A 24,636-nucleotide genomic window follows, 5' to 3' on the forward strand; every position below is an offset into this window, starting at 1 on the left:
AGTCAAATGTTTGTAAAATTGTTACTAGTAGTAAAAAAAATATTTTGGAACAATATACGAGTAAAATACTGATCAATTTGTTGATCGAAACTTCATTGGCTTCGCTCTAATTATTTTTTATTACAACTGCGTAGTTAATAATGTTGTCTTGCGAAGAGCATACAATGTTATGTTCCAGCTTTATAAATACTATTCTTTTCTTTCCGATATTTATTTAAAAAATATATTATTATGATTATAAGATTATTTATCATCTATGCCAAACTGTCTCTGATTTCGACATTAATATCATAACATTACACAGATTTTTGTAATATCGCGCAGTTCTATAAATCTATCGATAACAATTAAAATAATCGAACATCAAAGCATTTGACTTAATTCCAGGGTTTGTCAAGCTTTCGTAACCTGTCTCCGGAACATGTGCAGTATTCGCCAGAGCATGCGGTTCAAATATTGCGCTTTGGCGCTGTGACGAATCAGGATTCGCCAGGTCATGAATAATAAAAGGACTTTCACGAATCTATCTAGCCATAACATCCTGAGAAAATTTTAAATTTTATTTTTAATATAGTATTTTGAATAAAATGCCAACCCCATGAATGAAAAGCACATAATGATCCCGAATGAAGCTGGAATGATTTTTTTATATATCTGCGCAAGAGTTGAATTATATATAAATATTAGTTGGATGCAGTAAATGAGATGAATAAACCTAAAATCTCTCTAGCCATAAAATATTCTGAAGAAATTAAATTAATTATAATAATTTTTTTCTATAAAATGCCAACCACATGAAAGCACATGATGTTCCAGAATGAAGCTTGAATGTAGTACTTATATTTTTATTTATGGTTATATGTGTTTTATACAACGATGTATGTTTTTTATATACATATATTAGATGTAGATATATTAGAATAATCCTTTCTCGAAGCAATCTAGCCATCACGGAACAATTGAATTAATTTTAAAAGACTTTCTCCAATAAAATGCCAACCCCATAAATGAAATGCACATAATGTTCCAGAATGAGCATGAATGATTTTTTATTTATATACATATTTTAGATAAGTGAATGAGATGAATAAAGCTTTCTAAAATCAATTTAGCCACAATATTCTAGAAAAATTAAATTAATTTTAATAGATTCTTTTTGAGTAAAATGCCAACCCCATGAATGATAAGCACATGATGTTCCAGGCTAAGGAATAAATTGATATTTTTATCTATGTATATATTGTATTTATTTATATGCATACATTAGATAAATTCAGAAAATAACTTTTAATGATATATTTGTGAATTGAAAAGTGATTCTACGACAAACTTATTCCATTATGTTTAACAATATTTTGGCAAAAAATTATTAATAAAAATATCTTAAATATTTTTGATCGTACCGTATTGTTGTTTGAGTGTTTGTTCTACTTTTTTATTATTGTATTTTAATATATATATATAATAGTTAATTTTTATGTACGTTAAAGTTATATTATGATTCAGTGTTACTAATGAGAATTTTTAGAGTCATAATTCAGATTTTTAATTCATTATATTTATGTTTGAAGAAAATACACTAATTTATATTTATGTAACACCATCAATAAATTTTTGACCGCAGTTTTAAGAAAGAACAGCAATTGCTGTTAAATCAATTTTTCTGATAATTGATTAAAAAGTAAACTTATTTCAATATCGAAACGTGAGATTTAATAAGTAATTAATTTTTGTACAAACATCAATAATTAATATAAACTTTAAAATTAAAGACCCAGAGAGATAAAACACCCAATCTAAGAATAATCTAATCAAAATATCTTATAAACATCATTCAATATAAAATTAACATGATCTGACTAATGATTTGCTTATGAAAGCGTATTAAACCAATGTTTCTAAAATCCTGGCACTCCATATAAGCCGATCATTCTTGATATTTTTAAAAATGATAAGATAATCTAATGCTTAGTTAATTGCTATGATAAGTACATGATGTACTATTGAGTGAAATAAAACAAGAGAATTTTTATTCGCTTGTTAATTTGAATCAACTATATCTCACCATATGCGTATATTGCACCAGATTGTAAATGGAAAATTTCAAAATAATCAAGAACACTTGAAAAAATATTATAAATTGGTTTGGTTCTTCGTCGAACCAAATATGACGCTAATAAAAAACAAAATAAACTTACAATCTTTAGTGGTAAGGTAAAAGACAAAAACAACGCCTCAAATACTACTATTTACTGTACTGGAGTCTTTTGGGTCTTTCCGTATTATATTTAGTAACAACCAGGGGACTTAACGATTCAATTATGTGATAAATGGCGACCGCGGCCAATTTTCGTATTTCAATCGTCGATAATAGTAGTAATCGTATACTTTCTTAAAATTACGCAGAGAAAATTATTTGCTCTACTTTCAACAGAATTAATGAATGATTAAGTGAATGCGATGAATGAAGCACGTTAATAATGAAAAATGTTATTAGTAACATATAAAAACCTTCCACCATATAACCAACACCTTCCAAAATGATCTATTTTCAAGCACTTACCTTTGTAGATGCACCCTAGCTTTCGGCAGCGTCGAATCGTCCTCCTTCATAATATATCTCCTGGTTCCTAAAGCGTAGCATTCCAAATATTTGGTCCAGTCTAATCCGGTGACATCGAATGGAAATTGGGTTCTATCCTGTTCACTCAAGGATCGCCACAAACGTTGGGCGTTGTCATTTGGAAAACGCCATTCGTGGGTTGTGAAGAATTCCAGACAAGATGTGGCACGGTGCAGTTTTGTTTGGACGTTCAACATACTAGAAAGAAAAGGATAGGTTAAACAGATATAAATATTTAGGAAGTCATCGTATTCAAAATAATCTTTCACTATAATAAATAGAAATTTCATAGTCATTCTTATTATTAATCAGAACCAATAGAACAGAAAAATTTGTTCCTAGTTCAACAGTTTACTATTATTACAAGTCCAAATCGCTTTTGCTCAAAAATTAAAGAGCCCGTCAAAATTTGCCAGGTTTCTTTGCGATTGAAAATCGAGGTCTAAAGTAAAACCAAATCAATTTGATGAACAGTTGATTAATGTTGCAGCAATTGCAAACCCATTATTCCTAATTCCTAATTCCTAAAATTCTTACCGGCTATTTTTGCAAAAAAAAATCAATTTACTATAGATCAAATTATTGTCATGACCAAAAAAATCCGCATTTGAATAATATTTTGTAAAATTAACTAAAAAATGTAAAGCTGCAAAAATGTGCTAGCAAGAAATGAACTCATACGATCAATAAAGCTTAAAAAACACCAACCAATATTTTTATTATGATCAAAATCCTTTTTCCACTTACAATGGTTTCTTTCCAGAAAGTCTAGCCATAACATCAATTAAGTACGCCGGAATAGTATGAAAAGCCGTGACACAAACTGAGTTATAAATGCGTGATCTCTTGAATGAACCTCCTGGGTACCACAGTACACCAGAGAATGGATTTCTCAAAAGGCTTTTGTGACCCTCACTCTCCAATTGACCCCAAGTCACTGGATTGACGGCTCCTGATGTGCAATTGTACACGGGAATAGACGAAGGTCTAAAAAAGTGTATTAAGCTCATTATTGTCAAATGAATAATTATAGTGTATTGATAAGTTCTACACATGACACCTGTTAATTCCCGTATGCCAAGCTACAGTAATCAACAGATTTATACAAACGTCAACTGGCATGAAATCAGCTAGCAAATCTCTGTGACAGACTATTGTCCTAAGAATACCTGTAAGAAGAAATAAATATTTAATTTATCTTAGAAGAATTTAGTAAATTCAAATCACTATAAAAATATTTTGCCTGACCTTTGCCAGCTCCAGCCAAAAGTCCTGTGGGTCCGTTCAAATTATCGACCCATCCTGGTAATGGTTCCTTCCAAGCCGCCGTAACTAAAATAAATATTTGATACTGATAGTTTTAAAAACCAGTTTAATAATTAAATGATATAATATTAATAAATGCTTTTATTATGTTTGTAATGTAATTTTATTAAGTTGTTCCTATTTACCTATACTAGGGCGAACGATTGCCACTGGCAAACCTGCACTCATTTCAACTATTACGCTCTCAGCCATAGCTTTGGTAAATGTGTAAGTGTTTGGTCTATTTCCGATTAATCTAAAAATTTAAAAACATCATAATTATTTTATAATAGTTATATTCATAAAAAAATAATCGATGGTTTGAAATTTTTACAATTTTTGGCAACCTGTCCTATCCATTGTGCAATGAGCTTCGTGCATTATTAACGCTTTTATCCAAACTGAAATTTTTGTCTTAGTAGTAATTTTATTAAAATCTAGATTTACTTACGATTTTGTAACAGTGTCCAATATCTGATCATCTAGCACATCGATGCATTTTATAACGGTTTCTGGGTCGGCTGGTGGAGGATACACTTTTTCGGCAACAACCTCTTGGTCGCAATTGCAATAAGCTGTACTCACGTGAACAAATGCCTATTTTTACATAAATAACAAACAAATAAATTATACGAATTATAAATTAAAAGTGTAATAAATCATTTTTTTATTTTATCGGATGAAGCATTCTCAATTTGGAAAAAAAGCACTATATAATACTGATAATTAACCATTAAAATCATTTAATTTGACTTCAATAATTAATTTCATATTTGATCGACATCTAAATATACTGGCTAACTATTTTTCAGTGCTTATTAAATTTGTTGGTGTCACTTCAAAAAAGCAGTATTAAATCATATCTTCACCAGAAACAAAAATCGTTAAAAAATTAGATTGATAAAAGGTAGAACTTCGATCATTAATTAAGAACTGAATATATATTATTAATTTTACCTCCAAATTTGTCATTTTCTTTGCCAGTTCTACTAATCTCTGCATGCCCAGAACGTTCATTTCCACACTTAATCTGAGCTTTTCATCAAATTTAACAGTTGCCGCCGAATGGAAAACGACGCTGATTTCTTGTTGAAGTAACTGCGCGTGCTCTGCACTCAAGCCGAGACCAGGAGACGTGATGTCACCAGGAATCGCGTGCAGCTTCGAAAGCAAATGTGGTTGGTTTCTTCTTATTGTATCGAACAACTGGAATTAGAAATAAAATTAAAATATGCCACGTGTACTTGTTAATTAATATATCAAAGTTTCTTAAGAATATAAGGTTTAAAGATTGGTACAGATATTCAACAGATGGTTGGTACAGATATTCAATTAAATGTTCAGATTGAAATTTACAAGTATCGAAACAAACTTTGTTAGCACTTGGTGTCGGCCAAAAAAATCTAAATGGATTTTTTTACAGAAGACAATATGCTAACGATAAGATCCTCTTGAGCTCTTATTAAGGCAAAGACAAAACAAGGTTTGTGGTATCTTCTAAGATGAGATTCCGCAACATAGCTTCCAAGCTATCAAAAAAGCTCTGTAGCCATTTTATAATAATGTAAACGAATTAAGCAAAATACCTTTACATTTTTATCTATTCAAATAAAACCTAGTATGCTTTGTACTTAAATATGTGAAAATATGTTCGGAACATGCGTAACAAAATAACAATAATAAGCAATAAATAGTACGTTGTATAAAGTTTGAACGTTGTTCTCGAAACCTAAAAAATTCAAGTTTACTGTGGAACCTATTCTGCCGCATAACAGAAAAACGTTATGAAAGGCTATGTTATGAAGATCTTTCCATACGAATTTGTTCTAAATATTGACAAAATCTATGGGGTTTGCAGTCAGGCGTTTTTCTCAGGTTGTCAGATAAAAAACCTAACCCAGAAACCGCATAAATGTCAAAAAACAAAGTTAGATAATAGGGTCTTTCTGACTCGACTTCATAACATACAAAAGACGTTGCAGTTTATGTGTAAAACGCCTGAATGCACAGCAAGTACATGGCATTTTGACAGTATTCAGTATGATTCAGTACCATGATGTATGAAACTTGAACCGTAACATGGCGTTGCCGTAACATTTGTCTGTTATGCGGCAGAATCGGTCCCTATATTTCAAATAAATTAATTCCCTTACAGTAATTCCTGTCATCTCTCTCAGCCTCTGTTCCGGTTCGACACCTCGTTTCGGCCTAAGGAGCAAATAGACCCTCCTGATTCCTGGACAAGAGCGCAACAACTTCTCAACCAATACTTTGCCCATGAAACCAGTAGCTCCTGTGACCAGGACGCATCTTCCGTTGTACCAGGAAGAGATCATTGCGACGTTGCTGCTCGAACCAGCGCCGCCGTTTGCTATACTCGAATGCGGTGACTGGTCTGACATTCTGGAAAGAATAACAATATCTAAGTAATTTGAAAGGTAAGAAATATTACTTTTTTATAAAAAAATTAACTAATTTCAAAATTTGCATCAATAACAAACTGGCATTGGAGATAAGTGCAAATAAATATAACGTATAAGGGTAGTCTTTAATATGGATGTTTTTGAATTTCGTTCCCATGAGCTCAAATGCTTCAAAATTGATAAAACACAATTCCCTGAAAGTTTTAGCTCTTAATATTAACTTTAAAATAATCCGCACTCCAGCCAAAAATAAAAATTAAATTTCATAAATTTTATGAAATATATTAAATTTTTGTGGTAAATTTTAAATTTATGATTAAAATAAGCGAATACAATGTTATTCTTAAAATTTTGATTCACTTTGTCGCTAAGTTATAAAACAAATGGAATTTTACCCATGTTATTTCCATAGAAACTTTGGTTGGAGTGCGGACTATCTCAAAGTTAATATTAAGAGCTAAAACTTTCAGAGAATTGTTTTTTATCAATTTGAAAACATTTGAGCCCCTGAGAACAAAGAAATTCGAAAATATCCATATTAAGAACCACCCTGATATATATAGTGCTTAACACTTATCATGGATATGTAAATTATCCATCAACTTGATGGTATCAATTAAATTACTATTTTGAAGACAATATTATAGAATACTACATGTATTATGAACTTATGAAATATAAAATAAAATATGATAAATAAATTTTATTTATCATTTAAATTTAAATAAAATTAAAAACGTTTATATATTGAAAAAACAATTAGCATGATTGCTCTCTCTAAATGAAAATCTCAGATTATTGCTAGTAATCTCAACATATTGTCTTGGTCAGTAAAAATAACAATAACAAATTACATTTTGGCTACACTCAATAAGACTCTTTAATAATCTAAAAATTTATTTTGAATTTCTAGGTCCAATCAACAAGAATCTTAAAATAGCCTTAACTTCAGCAAATAATCTGACAATTTTTTAGAAGTGACATTCTAAAAAAAATACCAATGAAGTAATTTGTTAGCATCAAATGTCTTATTCACAAATATTTATAATAAAATTTTGGAGAGCATTTCAACTTGAATGTGTTTTAAAATAAAAGATGATTTTTACATCCTCAGGCGTGTATTAGTAGTACTGAATTCTATGAAAATTAAGTAAAAAAATTGGAAATTTTCCTTGTTTAAAAAAAAATCATGCAGTATAATATATAAAAAGCTACTACATTAGCATAGTACAAAATTAAAATTATTTATTACAAAATAATTTCAGTAAAATCTTAATTTTGGAATAATTATAATTAAATAATTATGTTGTTATTGTTTTTAGCAGTAGTTTTGTTCATAATGAATTTTGATTGTGTTTGAATGTTAAATGTTATTATTGTAAAGCATTTATTTTCTCTACCCAGTAAGTCAATTAAAAAATATTCCAAAGGCGTAATAAATTCGCTAGTGATCTGGACCTCTGCCAATTCATTATCAAAAAATCTTGTATCGAACAAAATAAATTATTCATATTATGCGTCTTTAGATTTTCAGGAACTCTTCAGATGAGTACTTAGTCAAGGTGAGAGTCACTATATTTATTTACTTAAAATCTGATCGAATCATTATTTCCTCAAAACTACGAACAAGAAATCCGCAGTTAAAAATTCACATTGTTATAAATTATGTGGAAAGTTATATGAATATACATTTTATATGATTAAAATTGTCTTTTTGTTATATAAGATGCATACGTTACATAATTTTTCCTATAAACATAATATATGCGAATTCTTATTGCGAATAGGAAAATAACAGAAATTTTGCTTTCGCTGACATTCTAAAGACGACATTTAAATTATGTATAATTAAACTTGTTAAATTAATTGTATAACCAATGAAAAATTGCATTTTCCGGTTAGATAAGAAGATCAGTTACTCACTTCTATTTCCATTCTATGTTGAACTACATAAGTTCTTGATAATATTTTTCTAAAATTGTATATAATACATGGCTTACAGAAATCAAGATTTAGCAAAATAAAAATAGTACGGTGTTTTAACACTTCCTTATGTATACAAATTTGAAAAAAATTAATTAACACTTAAAATTAGTAGTACTTTTTATAGTTGTAATATATCTATATAGAAAGAATTGATGATTGAATTAACTAATATTATATTATTATTATGATTAAGTTATTATTAATAAGCCGAGTAACAAATATACAAACATTATTAGCAAAAGTGCGAGTGTTTGGATGTTTTCTACTTACAGAGTAACTTAAGAGTTAATATTACAGGTAACGCCCAAAGTTCTATCTACGATATAAGAAATGATTTTCAAATATTTTGAAATTTGATCTGAAAATACTGTAGTAATAGTAAGTAATAAGATATTAAAAAAAGAAATAAAAAGTATAGAGAGTTCTAAAACTTGAAATGTTCAAACTTTTGGCTAAATCGGCAAAATTGTTAAAATTGTTAAAATTGTTACCTTGATAATTTCTATATCAGAAACGTATATCAAATATAATGTTCAAATATATGAAATATATTAGCAAAATCTTAGGTTAGGTATAAAAATGATTTTGTGTTATAAAATCAAATATAATAAAAATAATAGTTGGTAATGCCCTAGGGCTGGTCCCTAAGATGAGTTAAACTTCAACTCGATTCAGGAAAGAATAGTGTGACGGATTTTCTATTGGCTTTTCACACCGTAGTGCCTAAAATCGGCTTATTCACAATTGGAAATATATTAAAGTATAATGAAATATAACAGTAATTAACTGCATGGTTCTGAGAAAAATATTTATCTTAATATTACTAATATATTAGTACTATCTGTATCACTCTTAGTGATCAGATTTTCAAAATTCATCAGTTTAAATATGTCAATTAATACGTCTTTTACTTATGTATGAATTCAACAAATCTAGTTTTCATTTATTTTCCTTTATAATGTGAAACACATAAATAACAAAGTAACATTCTTAAGATTTCAAAAGTATTCTTTTATTCATGTGTGCCGACGCAATACTGACGAAGCTATGCTAATCAATCGAAACGTTATGTGACTAACATACTAAATTAGATGTACAATAATGACTACTGACACACTAAATGATGATGAGCGAATAAATGAAATATATTTATGTGAAAATGAATGCACTTTCATTATATATGTTGTTAATAATTGGTAGGGCGAAATTCTCTGTTTTAAAAAAAAATTGGCTAAAATATTGACTAAAATTGACCCTACATTGATTTTCAATATAATATTTCATATAAAGCAATATACTTAAGTTTGTTATACCAAATTAAATTTTACATCTTGTCATATTAATATCCGGTAGTATAAATTCAAATCAAAGTGCAAATTTCAAACCAAATTCGTAAAAATCTTAAGTAATATTCAACAATAATTGGAAATTTTATGATTTTTTATAATATATGTTTGTTACCACAAATAAGTATGGATTGAATCAAACTCTTAGCCTTCATTCAGAAAAAAAACATAGTATTCTAATATTATAAATAAATCTAACATTATTATTGGCATTACACTATGGTATAACAAATGTGCACTATTACTAGCTATTGCAAAACAAGTATTATTAAAAATTTAGCAACTATTTAAAATTACATTTTTAGCTTGTGCATAGATTCATCTACATTAATTCCCGTATTAAATAATTCTAATTCTTTGTCATGTTTATATTACAAAATCATACCTCTTTAAATTCTCTACTTTCTTTATAATTTTGATTACTAATTTATAATATTAGGATACTACTTATTGTTATTTTATATAGGCTAGAATTTTTACTGAAATGTACAAAATGTAAATATTGTTTTTGTTTTTACATTAATTGAGCAGCGCCCGATTCATTTCTGATATCTATAAATATTTAGAGTTATGATTAGAATTTCCTTAATACTGGTGTACATAGAATAAAAAAAATTATTTAATATAACGATTAAACGCGTAGCCTGAACGGGGTCCCCCCCCCTTCTGAACAACCTGACATCGTGCAGCAGCGATATCCGTTTTCACTTGAAAATATATTTTAAAAATGTGTAAAAATTCAATTAAAAATAGCGGTGTCAAATAGCAATGGGAAATTTTCACACTATATTTCCCTGAATTAAGTTGATTTTAACCCAGCTCACAGACCTGCTCTAAGGCAGTAGAGGAGACTGGGTATGGTTGTACCACTTTTATTATCAGTTATAATTTTGTTATTTTAATTTAGTTAACTGAGAGAAAAGTAAATTAAATGGTAATTCATACGTTAGTCAATATGAAAATACTAAAATGCTGTTCTTAAATATAATAGATTTGTTATAAAATCCCCGCAAACGGTTGTGACAGGCATAAAAATAGGTTAAAAACATTAAGTATAAACACCAAAATGGTTTATAATGACTTGTATTGTCGTTAATAACAGTAATCTGTAATACAACACAACATAAACATTCAAACAAAGATTATGAATAAAATGTAACAATATATAATAAAACAGAATTATCAAAAATTCTTTGTGAATTTTCTACTTTTCTTCTTGTATTGAATTTTCCTTTTTCATACTTTTTCCTATTTTGTGTTAGTTAAATTAGGTTTTTTTTTAATTTGTTTAATCTTAGGGTAATAAATACATATCAGACCGTACCCTAAAATTTGTCACAACCGTACCCAAAGCCCACTTTTGAAAACTAATCATTATGTCAGAGCTAAATTATCTAAGCAAAAACTAATTGCTGATAAATAACTACTAATGTTCAACTTACAACAAAATGACAAAGTAATTTATCTATATACAAGTAACAGTTATTATTAAAATAAATCCAACAAAAAAACTTACTTCTGGCTCATTAAAAGTAATTCGGTCTACAGATCATATTAATGTAGGGCGCTAACTCAATACAATAATGGAATCTTGTTCGAGCCATTATACTTCGTCTTTCTCCCTTTGGACCTTATCTTAAAATCAGTATAGTTCAGCTGTTATGAGGACTGTCACTACCGTGTCACGACCTGGTACAACCGTACCCAGTCTCCTCTACTACCCATATTTCCAAGTGGATATGCAACCCTTAATATCAATATTATCTGCATGCCTTTCGGATACATTTTTATTCTAATTTCACTCACAACTATTTTAATCGATATTTCCATTACCAATTATTGTTATAATAAATTAATATTCTTTTATGCCGCCCATGCCGGTTATTCCGCCACGAGGTGTCCATTGCAGTGACTATTTTAGCACGTTGGGTAACACCAATATCAACGCGGACCGAATTCGAAATCAGTTCGGCGGACGTCATATAAAATTCAATTAGTAAAATCTCAATACAATGTGCATTATCAGCTGATTATTAATAATCGTGCACATGTTCGTACAGAATGCGATTCATGTGGGGAGGACAACCTTTTTTGGTGATGCATTATTAGCACTAGCTTTTCGTGATTCACTTTTATCACAAGCGATGAAATGACTTAGGACAATAATTAATATAGTTTAAATAGCACAGTTTTGAATAGCATTATTTTTGTATCATATTTTCTTAAAATAGCTTGGAGGGCGTCCATTAATCACGTGAGCTAGTTTTTAAGGATTTTTGGACCCCCCCTCCCCCTTGGTGATACGTGGTGATATTCGAAATTAGCCCCCACTCCCCCGCCGAATATCACGTGTATTTTTAGTTACGTCAAAAAACTAAAATTTTTGATTTTTTTTGAAAATGTTTGAATTTTTTTTAAAAAAATCAGTTAAAAAATAAATACACGTGATATCTTACCATACCCCTCCCTCCCCCACCTGATATTTCGAGATTTTTTGTTAAACCCCCCTCCCCGTAAAAATCTCACGTGATTAATAGACGACCCCTTGATATAAATATTTTTGTATACGTGATCATTACTAAGAAACAGTTTAAACTATAAATTATAATTAGAATTTATCAGATATCAATAAATATTAGCAACATTGTGATTTACAGTTAAAATGCAATTTAATCAAATATATACATAGGATTAAAAGTGATAGTAATGCCCATGCATATTATCCGTTAGATGATTATAAATATAAAACAAACTAGTGGTGCATGGCATCGTGTCTTAAGGCAAATTGCAGAGACTTCCCGTACCAAAAATTATTTTTTTTAAAAAAGCTTTCAGATTTTTTGAGTACTCTGCAAAAATTAGATTTTTAAAATACTTAAATTTCTTGAGAAAATGACGTATTTTAAAGCAATTTTTTTGTACCCCTACGGGAAGTCAAAAGTAATAAAAATATAAAATAAAAATATAAAAGTGAAAAAGGAAAGTAATAAACAGATGAGTCTATAAATTTCTGTTCTGCTTAAATTCATAACTGATATAATATAATCGTATCAATTTCAATATTAATTATTGAACAAATTTTTGGAGGTATTTAAAAAATTTGAAAAAACACTATGAATTGATTTCCTAAAACCAGCAAATCCTAAACCTAATCCTAAACCCAGCAAATGATAAATGGGTAAAAAAATAATCATTTGCATCAATTTTATTTCATATACAAATGAAAACAATAAAATTTAAATTACATAAATTTTAAATTTAAACTAGCTTGCATTTCTTTCTGAAGGAATTTTTAGAAATATAATGTGTATTATTGAAATAATGGCTATGTCCGGTATACAAAAAAATATTTCAATTAGATTTCTCAAATTATACATTTCATGTCATTTGTATCAGTTTCAGATACCAATTTATATTAATGTATCAATGTAATAAGGTCACTTTAAAATTTGTTATTTTTTAACTGATGTCTATAAATAATGATAAATGAAAAACGTTCAATTATGAACATTTTGGAAACTAGACACAACTTTGACCACAAATATGACATAAAGTATGAATTTTCATATAAAAACGTGAAACTCTTTCATTGTATAAACCAGTGGTCGAAGACCGGGGTAAATTACCTCGAATGGGGTAAAAAAAATTTGGGGTAAAAATTAAATTTTGGGGGCAAAAAGTATGTCTTTTTAATTGATATTTACTGTAATTGCTACGTACTTTTTGCCTGTATGGAAGTAATCTTTTTTTGCCATGGGGATAATATCTTAGACAAAAATAATTTGGGGTAATAATTAAAAAAGTTTCACGACCGCTGGTATAAAATATTTTCTAAATGCATATTTTGGATTTTTTTAAGGGTTAATACTTTTAATGTTTTATAAACATTTGTCTTTTTCTAAAATTGTTTTAATCTGTAATTATATGGCACCTACCTACTGGGTTTTAATGAGTTAATTTTATAAGTATAATTTTTTTTCAATAAAATAATTTTCGAAGTGTGTTAATGTGTGAATGTGTGTATGTGTGTGTGTATCCAGGTTGGCGACGTCTGGACATCATAGAGTACTATAATTGTAATGCACATCATTCGCAATACTGATTTATCAAAGCTAAAAAGCGTTTTTTTTTATTTCAAAACAAAACGACAAGGTCGACATCGTCGGCTAGGCGGGTACTGAGAATGTGCTAATAAGATCCAAGGATGTATTACTTCTCTTTTATTTCTAATTAAACACCATTGATGGTTGTTTAGTTGATATTCACGAAAAGTGCGAAGGATTTCCGTCGATAATTGCCGATAACCTGGGACAAAAGAAATTGCAGCTGGAATACTTGATTGCATTCCCACAGTTGGGAAATAAGCCATCATTTCTATTATTTAAAACTCATCTAGTAACTGATGGAAACAGAGATTGTAGTAAACAATATATTGTAAACACGTGAAACAAAAAAATAAGAAATCTCAGAGTAATGTTTTAAATACTCTACACCAAGAGATTAAAAGAAAAACGCCTATGAATTTATTTAACCCATAAACCATGTAATCCTATAACTTTTACTCTAATAAATAAAAAATGCAACTGGGTATTCTTCCAAACATGCATTAATTTACGTGCTGTCAACTGCTTATTTTTGTAGCATAAGTCAAAAAAATTACTTGATGTCCATCGGACACAGTTGTTAATTATACGACGAAATAAAAGAAAATTAATAAACACTGATTATTGTATGAACTTAGTATTCGAAATTGCTAATTTAATATTTAGCAATAAGGCAAAGTAAAATGTATTAAAATATCAAATTATCATATGGTTTCCATACTTGACAAATCGATTTAGTATAATATTTTAAATTTAACCGTTTTTAAAATTTAAATCAACGATTTCAATAGCATGAAATTTAATTCCCATAAGCATAAGCATTAATAAATGATCAATTCTTCATAGTTTAATGCAGTTAAATTGTATAAGTGATGTATAAAGTTAATTCGATGAATCAATAATAATCTAATTTTCACAAAAATGATTTACCATCACTAATTTTTAGTATATATACTAAATTATATTTTTATGCAGTTATTAATTTATATTAAATTATAATTCAAACAATAAGTAATATCATCATTTCTTCTGCGCGTTTTTTGATATATTTTGTATCATTGAAAGTTGCATTAATAATTATAAGATCATTTAAACAAAAAACTAATCATTGTAACTCCCAAATTTTTATAATAAACGAATAATTTTTTTTTATCAAAGGATTGTCTAATTTCTGAAATGTGTCCAATAAATTTCATAAACCGGTGAAGACTGTTTTTACAAACTATGAAATACTTTTACCGTAATAATTTTTGCATTGAACAAGCCAAGACTATTCCACAAGTTGTCTATCAAGTTTGATTTTAATTTAATTTAAAAATTTGGATTTTTATTATGTGGACTACACAAAGTTGAAAAATAATTTGATCTTTCTTTCAAATCCAAATTTTTGAAGAGCGTCATTATGTCAATTTTAATACCATTGATAAATTTAAAAAATCGACACACATTTTATTAAATTAAAAATTTCGAACATTTATTAAATTAACTAACATATTACTTAGTACCTTGACTAATATTTTAGCAATAAGTTGCTGTTTAAGCTCAAATCGAAACAATCCTTCTAGGACCCGCACTCTAAGACCACTAAATTGTTTAGCGTTGAAATCACTTAGAATTTTTCAGTAAAATTACAAAAATATTGTAGATAAATAGGTACACAAACATGCAAAACTTATTATAAACTATATTTTAGTACTATTTGATCTAATTACCTCATTTACCAAACAGTGTAATTAAAATATTTTATCGTAAAACTTATCGTACCCGCGCAACTCCGTTCGACCCCAAATTAAAATATTTAGCATAAAATCAAAACATATTAAAAAAATTAAAATACAACAATAACAAATTATATTTATAAATATCTACAGTAATTTATGTTCAATGTCAAATTCGTAATCCATATCTTGAAAAGTCATAGATTATCTATTCAAATTTTTAATCGCTGTTATGACGATTAATTAAAACTAGATTTGAGCCTGCGTAATATTTTATATATGTCAACTCATAGCAATTATTTTTTTTTTTAATTTTTAATTATTCTTATATTCATATACTTTTATTTTATTGGACCAAACATATTTTATGTAATTCAGATAGGCTCTAGATTATAAATGTTAATGTTGAAATCACTTCAAGTTATAAAATTTAACTCAAAATATAGTAATTTATTATGCATATTACTAGAAAAAACAATATCAAGTAAAAAGAGCATTTTCGCACATTACAATTTGTAAAGATTTCTAATTTAAACTTAGTAAAAAGTAAAACCTGTACGCATTCTCTATAATTGTTTACATAATAGCAATAAAATTCAAAAATCCCAAAAGAATATTTTGATTATAATGCCTATTGAATAAGACATATTTGCAATTTTAATGACTTACAATACAGTTAAAAATTGTTAATATAATGAAGATAAAATAAATTTTGTCAATGATTTTTGTAGATAAAAAAATGGTTTTAATGCATATCAAAAACAGATAAAATTATTGTTGGAATGATAATGATATGAAACGAAATAGTAATAAATCCAGCAAGAGCTTTATAAGCGTATACAAATATATGAAAAATTCAAAATACAAAAGATGTATTAAAGTTTTGAAGTTGCATGAGAACTTGTAATTTGCCACATTGACAAAACAGGCATTTTTCGTCCTTTTAGAGTTCACACTTTTAAAAAAGTGTTTCTTGCCACGATTTTAATGAATTTGAGTGGTTTGGTTCATACTTAGAAAAAAACGTGCCCACCAATAATGATTAAAGAAGAAAATATAATTCTAGGTCTACATCTGGATAGGAGGCTAAATTGGAAAACAAATATAAGAAAGAAAAGACTACTTTAGGTGGTTCTAAAAGAACTTTACTAGTTGATGAGTTAAAAATCCTGTGCAGATAATCTACAAAATAGTGTTAAAATCGATCTTAACATATGGCATAAATCTTCGGGGTTAAAAGCAATATAAACATCATCCAGAGATTCCAGTGCAGAAATCTCTGGAATATGGTTGATTCATAAAAAACAAGTATGCGGTAAATAAAGATATCTGTAGATTTGCTGTTTATCACAAGTACAAACTAAAAAATCATCAGAATCAATTTTATTGTATAAGATTAGGAAAGATTATTACTGTCTTTCAAAATGTTGATAAAAGTTGTTGTTTTGAAATAATTTTACACAACTGCTTCCAAGAATGAAACGATTAGTAATTCAGTTTATTAAATTATCTCCTGAATTATTCTTTATAATAGTATCATTAATTTTAATGCAAATTCAAGGTTTCAAGCTCAATTGCGCAATGTACAACCTGATATCCAGCAGTAGTTTTATGTGTAAATATATACAGAAATATGTTTCGAAGTAAAAATAGCTTTTCGAAGTAATGCTGCAATGTATTTACTATAACAGTATGTAAAAATTTTACCACAAGGAGAAATGGCAACTTTTCGGTTGCCTTCTAATAAAGCATCACAGCAGTTTTTAGAACACAGAGTAGTTCTTATTGCTGTTGAAATAAAATTAGAAACAACTAAATATTAAGCTTTTTCCACGGAAATAGAATCAAGAGTAAGCAGTCTCGCGAGATTATTCAGACAGACTTTCAATTTCAATTCGAACGAATCTACGCCGACCAGGAAAGTTTTCATTCAAACAAAACCGCGTTGGGCGTGGTTTTTGTGTAAATTATGCATTATTTATTTATTTATTTCTTTATTTATCATTCAACAAGATATGTGACATTTTATTTATAATGAGCGTAAAGCACAGGTACATTGTTCCGATGCGCCAACAAGGTTGACAAGAGAAAACGCTTCGAACAAATATGTACTCACGGACGAAATGAGACGCCCGACGAGACGGTATTGGTATTTATATTATATAAATATATTTAGTTTTGCTAACATATATGCAATAGATATGTTCTACGCATTATTGGGCCGTTTCATCACAAGACGACGGCATTGCAAAGAAAGCCGAAGGAAAAGATTCTAGTGTAGTACCAATTCACTAGAATCTTTTCCTTCAGCTTTCTTGGTACGAAACCTAAAATTAATTTTAAAGCAAAAACTTACTAAATCCCTTTATAAAATCAATATTTTTATTGAAATTGTTGAAGTGTTTGCTTTGAATAAATCTCAATGTCTATAAATCTATATGTTTTTAAGAAATTAGAAAAAAAGGCCATTGAATTCAGAGATTTGATGAAGACAGCTACAAAGGCAGAGTTTTGGAAATAATAAAACTTTTGAAGATAACAGCTTTCAATAATCAAAAAGTGTGTTTTTTAAATCATGATATGATATAGGCAGCTCCAAAAGCAGTATTTTGGAAAGTCTAGGATTTCTGGAGATAACAGCATTTGGTAATAAAAATGTTTGTTTTTTAAATCAAAACAGTTCAAGTCCATTAAGTTGTAGTAATAATAAGGCAGGGTTTTAGAAAATTAAAATTTTTTACGAGATAACAGTATTTGGTGATTAAAAATGGTTATTTTATAAATCATAATAATCCCATTGAGTTCTGGTAAAAGCAGCTTCAAAAGCATAGTGTTTTGGAAATAATAGGATTTTCGGAGTTAACTGCATTTGGTAATCAAAAATGCTTAAATTTTTAATCATAAAAAGCCCATTGATATTTTATAAAGGCAGGGTTTCAGAAATAATAATTTTTGGAGGCAACAGCTCATTGTGTAATTAAAAATGTTTATTTTTTGAATCATAATAAGCCCATTGAGATCTGGTAAAGGTAACTCCAAACAGCTTTAAATCAATCGCATTAACTTCTTAGGTTTCTTATAATTATAAAAAAAATTGCAAAACTCACATTTATACTCTCGTAAGTCCAACAGTTGGCATACCAAACTAGTTATTTTTTTTAATGCCTGAAAAGGTTTTCAGTAATCTTAACGACTAATGTGTAAAGATAATATCTTATAATTAGATGAAAAAATGCCGAAAAAAATTCTAAATTACATGTTGGCTATGCCAAATCTAACGTGTTTGTTCTTTTGATTCTTTAGGCAATATTTGGTCTCCCAGTCTTGCCTTGTACTTGGATGCAAGTCTTCTGATTTCTTCTGTTACTGTATATATATACTCATAAATTGAAGTCTTGTTGGATCAGCCAATTTGGAACATATTAGGGTGACTATAATTTTTTTTTAAGAATTTTATTTTGATATCCTTACAAAATGTTCATGTAAGTTTAACTTTTGGTACCCCAAGGCGGAATGCCGTATATCCATATTGGTTTAAAGACTACTTCATATACCAAAAATTATTTGTAAGTTATTAGATTAGACTTTGGACCCAACAGCCAGTTTAGTTGAACTAGTTATTAATAATAATATTATTATTCTTTTATGATGTCATTTTCCAATTTGTAATTGTACATTACAAGTGTAAAATATCCTCAATGATTAAACAGTCGGCAAATACTACGCACAATTCATTGCAGCAACTACGAGAGATCCACTAACAAAAAGGTGAAAAATAGTTTGTCAAAACTAATGTATCGTGTCAGTTATTCATTCACATCCAATGGCAAATTTCGCAAATGGTCTGCTCTAGTGGCCTTGGCCTCCTAAAATTGTTTCTTCTCTTGATTCAATAATTCGTAGAAGAAAACTTAGTTTCCTCGCAGTAAATCGCAGGATTAATTTGGATTTCAGAAATTGATATAGCTTTTAATATAGCGCAAAAGTAAAAACAAGAATTGCACTCAATTTTTCTGAATCAATAATGGCTTACTCCGTCTCCGAATTCTAATCTTCTAATTTGCAGTTAACATTTTATGTTTAATTTCTTTGTCAGCTAAAAAAATTTTAAAATTAACGACTCATCGTAATATTTTAGTATGATCTATAAGACTATGGTTCGACCGTCGAAAAAAAAATCATAAAAATCGTCTGAATTTGTTTTTTATCCCGGCCGATCTTTTCCAACATCAGCACAATTTCATTTCATTCTCAATAAATAGTACAATTATTCGCAAATATTAATGATACTAAAAAACATATTTTTTGACGATTTTTCAATACTTGTCTATTAATTTATGATAAATTTCATACATTTTCAAGATCATTGTTTTATGATAAATTTTAAAGAATCAGTCTAGTGCAATAATTTGTGGATGATTTGATTTATTAGTGAATGCTGGATAATGTATAATGGATTTAATAATGGATGTTCATACTCGTGTATATCAACGTTACTATGAGTTTTGAAAATTAAGAAGACTTCTGGTACACCCTATACTTAAATTGACTTCTTGTGGTTGAATACGAATGCTCAGATACATACTTTTATTTATAAACTCAATACACATAATTAGCGATCATTTAAAAATATTGATAGTGAATAAACTAAAACAAATATTTCCTTACAGGTTTTGCTGATTTTAAAATAAGTTTTTAACACTGCCAAATAATAATATTCATGGAATAAATTATTTTATACCATAGTTTTATGTTTGCTAGTGATAAATCCTAGCAATTAAAGAAACAAGTAGTTCAAAATTCGATGAGTTTAAACAACGGTTTAAAATCAACTTTTGAATTAAATTAAAATCAGAATATAAGAATTTAAAAGTTATATATATCTCTTATAATTAGTTTAGTAGAATAGTCAGCAATGACATTAATATTTTTAATTAGCATCTTTTGAAAACTGTAAAAAAGACCCTTAAAAAATAAGAATATATCCCAAATAGCGTTCTATTAATACTCAAATACGGTATTTGGGTTTTTACAATTAATTAGATATATAGCTATGAATTTTAAATATTTTATATTGATTTATATATAAATTTATTTTTGAGCAAAAGGCTTGGAAATTGTTTTATTTTATTTCAAAATATTAGCTCTACATTTCGAAAATCAGTTCTTTTATTGTTCTTCAGATAATGCTTGGAATCATTTTAAATCTAGTAACGTTGAATATGTTTTTTAATATTATTTTTAAGAAAAAATATTTTCAGTGAAATTATTATATATAAATGTTGAAATGTTTACTTTTAAACTAATCACATTAATAACCAACAATAATCATAAACTATCAAGTAAAAAATAATCATTAATAACATTACTTAAAATGTCCAACGAATATCAAAATTAATTGCAACAAAATTTTTCTTCTTCTAAAGTTCAATGTTCTATTCATGAATATCTTATATAACACAGATTAAAATTTGTAATCATATTTTCTTAATTAAGAGTAAAAGTAATATAATTATCAATCCAGATATAGAAAGTATGAATTGTATTTTCTGAATAGCGTGTATTTTTACCTTTGTCTCTTCATACATTACTGATGAGAACCAATGAGTTCAACAACATATGTAAATCGAATTAAATTATATGTAGAGATGCGATAATTAGAAAAGGTAATATTTGGAAAAAAAAGTGTATGGGACATTTTTTAATTTATTAAGAATAAAGTTATCAAACGCAAAAAGAATGTTCTGCGACTTACTTTATGATAGAGAAAATATTCTAATCTGATTTATCAAATTTAAAGCGATTTTAAAGGACCAAACAAAGTACATTCAACAAATACTTCCAAAAACTTTAAACATAACTAAATATAAAAGACAATCAAAATTTTAAAAAATTATCAAAATTTTATTTAAAATTTTCACGAAATAAAATTAACAAATATTTCACACTAAATACTTTCTGACTAAACAGTTTTCAATAAATACTTTGTTAATTTATAATGAAAAATAGTTTACTTTTAAAAATTGCAATAAATATTTTTTGACTCTATATGGTTCAGAAAATATTAACAATCTCGAAAATTTCTTAAATTTCGAATAATTCGAAAAATAGTGACAAAATAATTTATATAAAATAAAATATGTCTAATGTGTCTAAATTGGTAAACTAGAGCTTTTAGATTTGTACAGGATAGAGCAAGGCTTGAAGATTAGTCGGTAAAACGGTCTACCTACCATCATTATCTCAAAAACGAGCAAATTACAGAATTTTTGAGTGATACTATTATAAAGTAGAAGGCAAAATATGTGTAACAAGCAATCTCCTTAAATCTTGTTACGTCTCTAAAGAGATAAACCTAAAAGTATGAACAATTTATGCAAAAAGTTTTTTTTCTGGTAGTTTTTTTGGTTTTGTGCTCTTTTATATAGTTTTTGATAAATGATTATAACTTTTAGGTATACGTTATTTCATTGTTTTGTATATATTGTTAATATTTTAGCTTCAACAGTATTTTATATAATCTTTATAAAAGCTGGCATGTGGGTATGGTATAAAGAACGAACTATTACATTGGCAAAGGTGTAAACGTAAAAAAATGTAAATTAAGTTGAAAAAACAATTTTACAAAAGAAAAATTCAATCAATAGTTATTCGATCTCTGCTGATAAATATTTCTTTCAAAAACAGATTAAAGTTATATACAATATAATTTTGTGAAAAATGTAATGAAGTGATGCTAATCGCTTTCCATATTTAAAAAGTCACCAACTTTTTGGCGACAAATTGGACTTGTCCAGATACAAGCTTCGTTATATATCTTTACTAATAGTTGTGCAAATTAAGTTAGGCGCAAAAATATGAAATTGAATCATCTATCCTAAAATCCTAGAAATATCCTTTCCATGCATTTCCGCAATAAGTTGCATTATATCATCACAATTAGAAGAAAACAACCATTGGGGTTGCCTTCTAATCAAGAAATCCATGAAATAGATAGGACAACGATGGGGTAGTCTTCTGAAAGACCATATAGTTGAGAAGAAATATCACTGCAATTGCTTATAGAATTCTTAAATTCTATCGCTGTTAGAAAATAATCACTAAAACTTTTTTATAACATTTTTAATTACAATCTGTCATACTTAGGACATTCAGTAATTGTTGTGACTTTATTATTATATGGATTTTTTGAATGAATTGCAACCTAGCAGTTGTCCAATCCAATTATGACTAATTAACTATAATCGAAGTATTTGCTGACATTTTTATTATATATGTGCACGAGAGTCGATTTTCACTTGAGGCTATATTTGAGATTTAAACCTTAAGTGGAAATTTGACATCAAAGTTGCCCTCGGGCTTTGGCGGTAGAATCACAAAATCTGTCGTGAATCAATTTATCACTCTCCGAACGACCTCGCACTAAGCTGCATTTCGCTAAATGTTTGTTTATGTTATTGCATAAAATTTCGCTATTGATTAGAAATTTTCGTTATATAATAATTCTGTCACAAAATAGTCCAAGTGTCGAAACATGTCCTGAATAATTTCATTCAAGTCGGCAAAGCAATTCATGGCACGGTCTTAACATTAACATTATCGGCACTTGCTCTCTTCTGTTAGAGTGTTTGTCTGTTTCTGTTAGTATTTGAATTGTGGTAATGATTTCGGTTTCCGTTTTAAAATTCAAGGCGTGTCCGGGCTATTTATTTTCTCTAAATTAAAATTCCGCAATATACGTGATACGTCGAAACGTAAGTGATATCAAATATTTGCATTTGCTAATAATAATTCGACCGATTTTTTCGTTTCGGTCGATCTGTTAGTGAATATTGATTGACAATGATTTGAAGCTTTTCAGCGAATTGTATAGAATTCATTTATGATATGGACCTAGGTGTAGTCGAGTTAAGAAATACTACACAATGGGATATACAAGCTAATTGAGATCACTCTAATAATAAGTGCGAAGAATTTTATCAATTTCTGACTTCAAATTTGTCTTTGTGTCTTTACTTTTCTCATGATAAATATATATTAGGGTAGAGCGGCACACAAAGGTGACTTTCAGTAATTACACTGTCTAAACTAAATGAACTAAAAGACAACAAATACCATGCATCAAACAAACTAATGTTCAGTAAAATTATTAGTTAACTATTGCCTTCAAACGTCAAGCAAATCTAATTAGATAAAATTGAAAATTAACAAACCAGATTTTCTGTCAACAACATAAACTTTTTCTTCGCGAAGTTAATAGCAAAAATATGATTAATTTCTGGCACAGATTATAGAAATCTGTATAATACGAACTGTGGCAAACAATGCAACGGATTCTAAAAAGTCATTAACGAGACATCTTTAATCTTTTCATTATTTGCAAAATTGTTAAAATGTTAATTTTATGTAATTCGCATAATTATGCAAAAAAATGATCATGCGCAATATTGGCTGTGAACTAATCGCAATTAATTTGTTATTGTTTATCTGCACTTAAATATAATTATCATTTCGGATCTTTTGTAACCATACTGAGATTTATCGAATAAAATTAATTCTTATCATCACTATTCAATTATAATACCGGTTATAAAAAATAAAATATGCAATCGGCAAGATAACATAATAATTGTTCAATACAAATAATTTTTTAACAATATATGGGTATGAGAAAAAACACGTCTCGATTAGCATTGAAATTTTAAACTTATACAATATCGCGCCCCCGTCTATTATCATAAATTATTTAAACAGGATGGTAATTAATATTCAATAAATATAAACAATTACAGAGACGTATTCATTTTTAGTTAAAACTTGAGAAAAAAAGTAGAACCATATTTTACTTATAGAAGGCATCAGTCAATTGAAATGAGATTTTTTGCACAAAATTACAATAAATTAAGTGTTTAAAAAAATTAAAACAAACTAGGTATAACCGTATGTAGTTTTTATTTAAATCGATGTAAAAAAATTGATGCATTTTTATTTTTAAATACGTGCATATGTCCGGCTCTATTTACTTTAATATTTAGAGTTTTTGTACGAAACTCAAATTACTTGTTTTTAAATTTTTAAGTGAATGAAGCAATGTCAATAGTCACAGACAAATTTGTTTTAATAGATAAAAAA

The 24,636-nt window shown here is 28.0% G+C and overlaps 1 protein-coding gene across 1 annotated transcript in view; it reads right to left on the minus strand.

Moving 5' to 3' along the window:
- Positions 1-393: 393 nt before the first annotated feature.
- Positions 394-24,636, minus strand: part of LOC113374737 (putative fatty acyl-CoA reductase CG5065) — a 47,526-nt gene continuing 23,283 nt past the window's right edge. Inside the window, exons 2-10 of the mRNA XM_026614709.1 lie at positions 6,082-6,331; positions 4,886-5,134; positions 4,380-4,525; positions 4,075-4,184; positions 3,872-3,955; positions 3,684-3,792; positions 3,371-3,610; positions 2,564-2,821; positions 394-541 (exon numbers count right to left, since the gene is read on the minus strand). Of these exons, the coding sequence (XP_026470494.1) occupies positions 394-541; positions 2,564-2,821; positions 3,371-3,610; positions 3,684-3,792; positions 3,872-3,955; positions 4,075-4,184; positions 4,380-4,525; positions 4,886-5,134; positions 6,082-6,330 (1,593 nt within the window). The 5' untranslated portion in view covers position 6,331. The remainder of the gene's footprint in view (positions 542-2,563; positions 2,822-3,370; positions 3,611-3,683; positions 3,793-3,871; positions 3,956-4,074; positions 4,185-4,379; positions 4,526-4,885; positions 5,135-6,081; positions 6,332-24,636) is intronic.

The sequence above is a fragment of the Ctenocephalides felis genome, unplaced genomic scaffold (assembly GCF_003426905.1).
Source record: "Ctenocephalides felis isolate EL2017-DRISC unplaced genomic scaffold, ASM342690v1 CF-g0.4_SCAFFOLD_01886, whole genome shotgun sequence".
Classification (NCBI taxonomy): domain Eukaryota; kingdom Metazoa; phylum Arthropoda; class Insecta; order Siphonaptera; family Pulicidae; genus Ctenocephalides; species Ctenocephalides felis.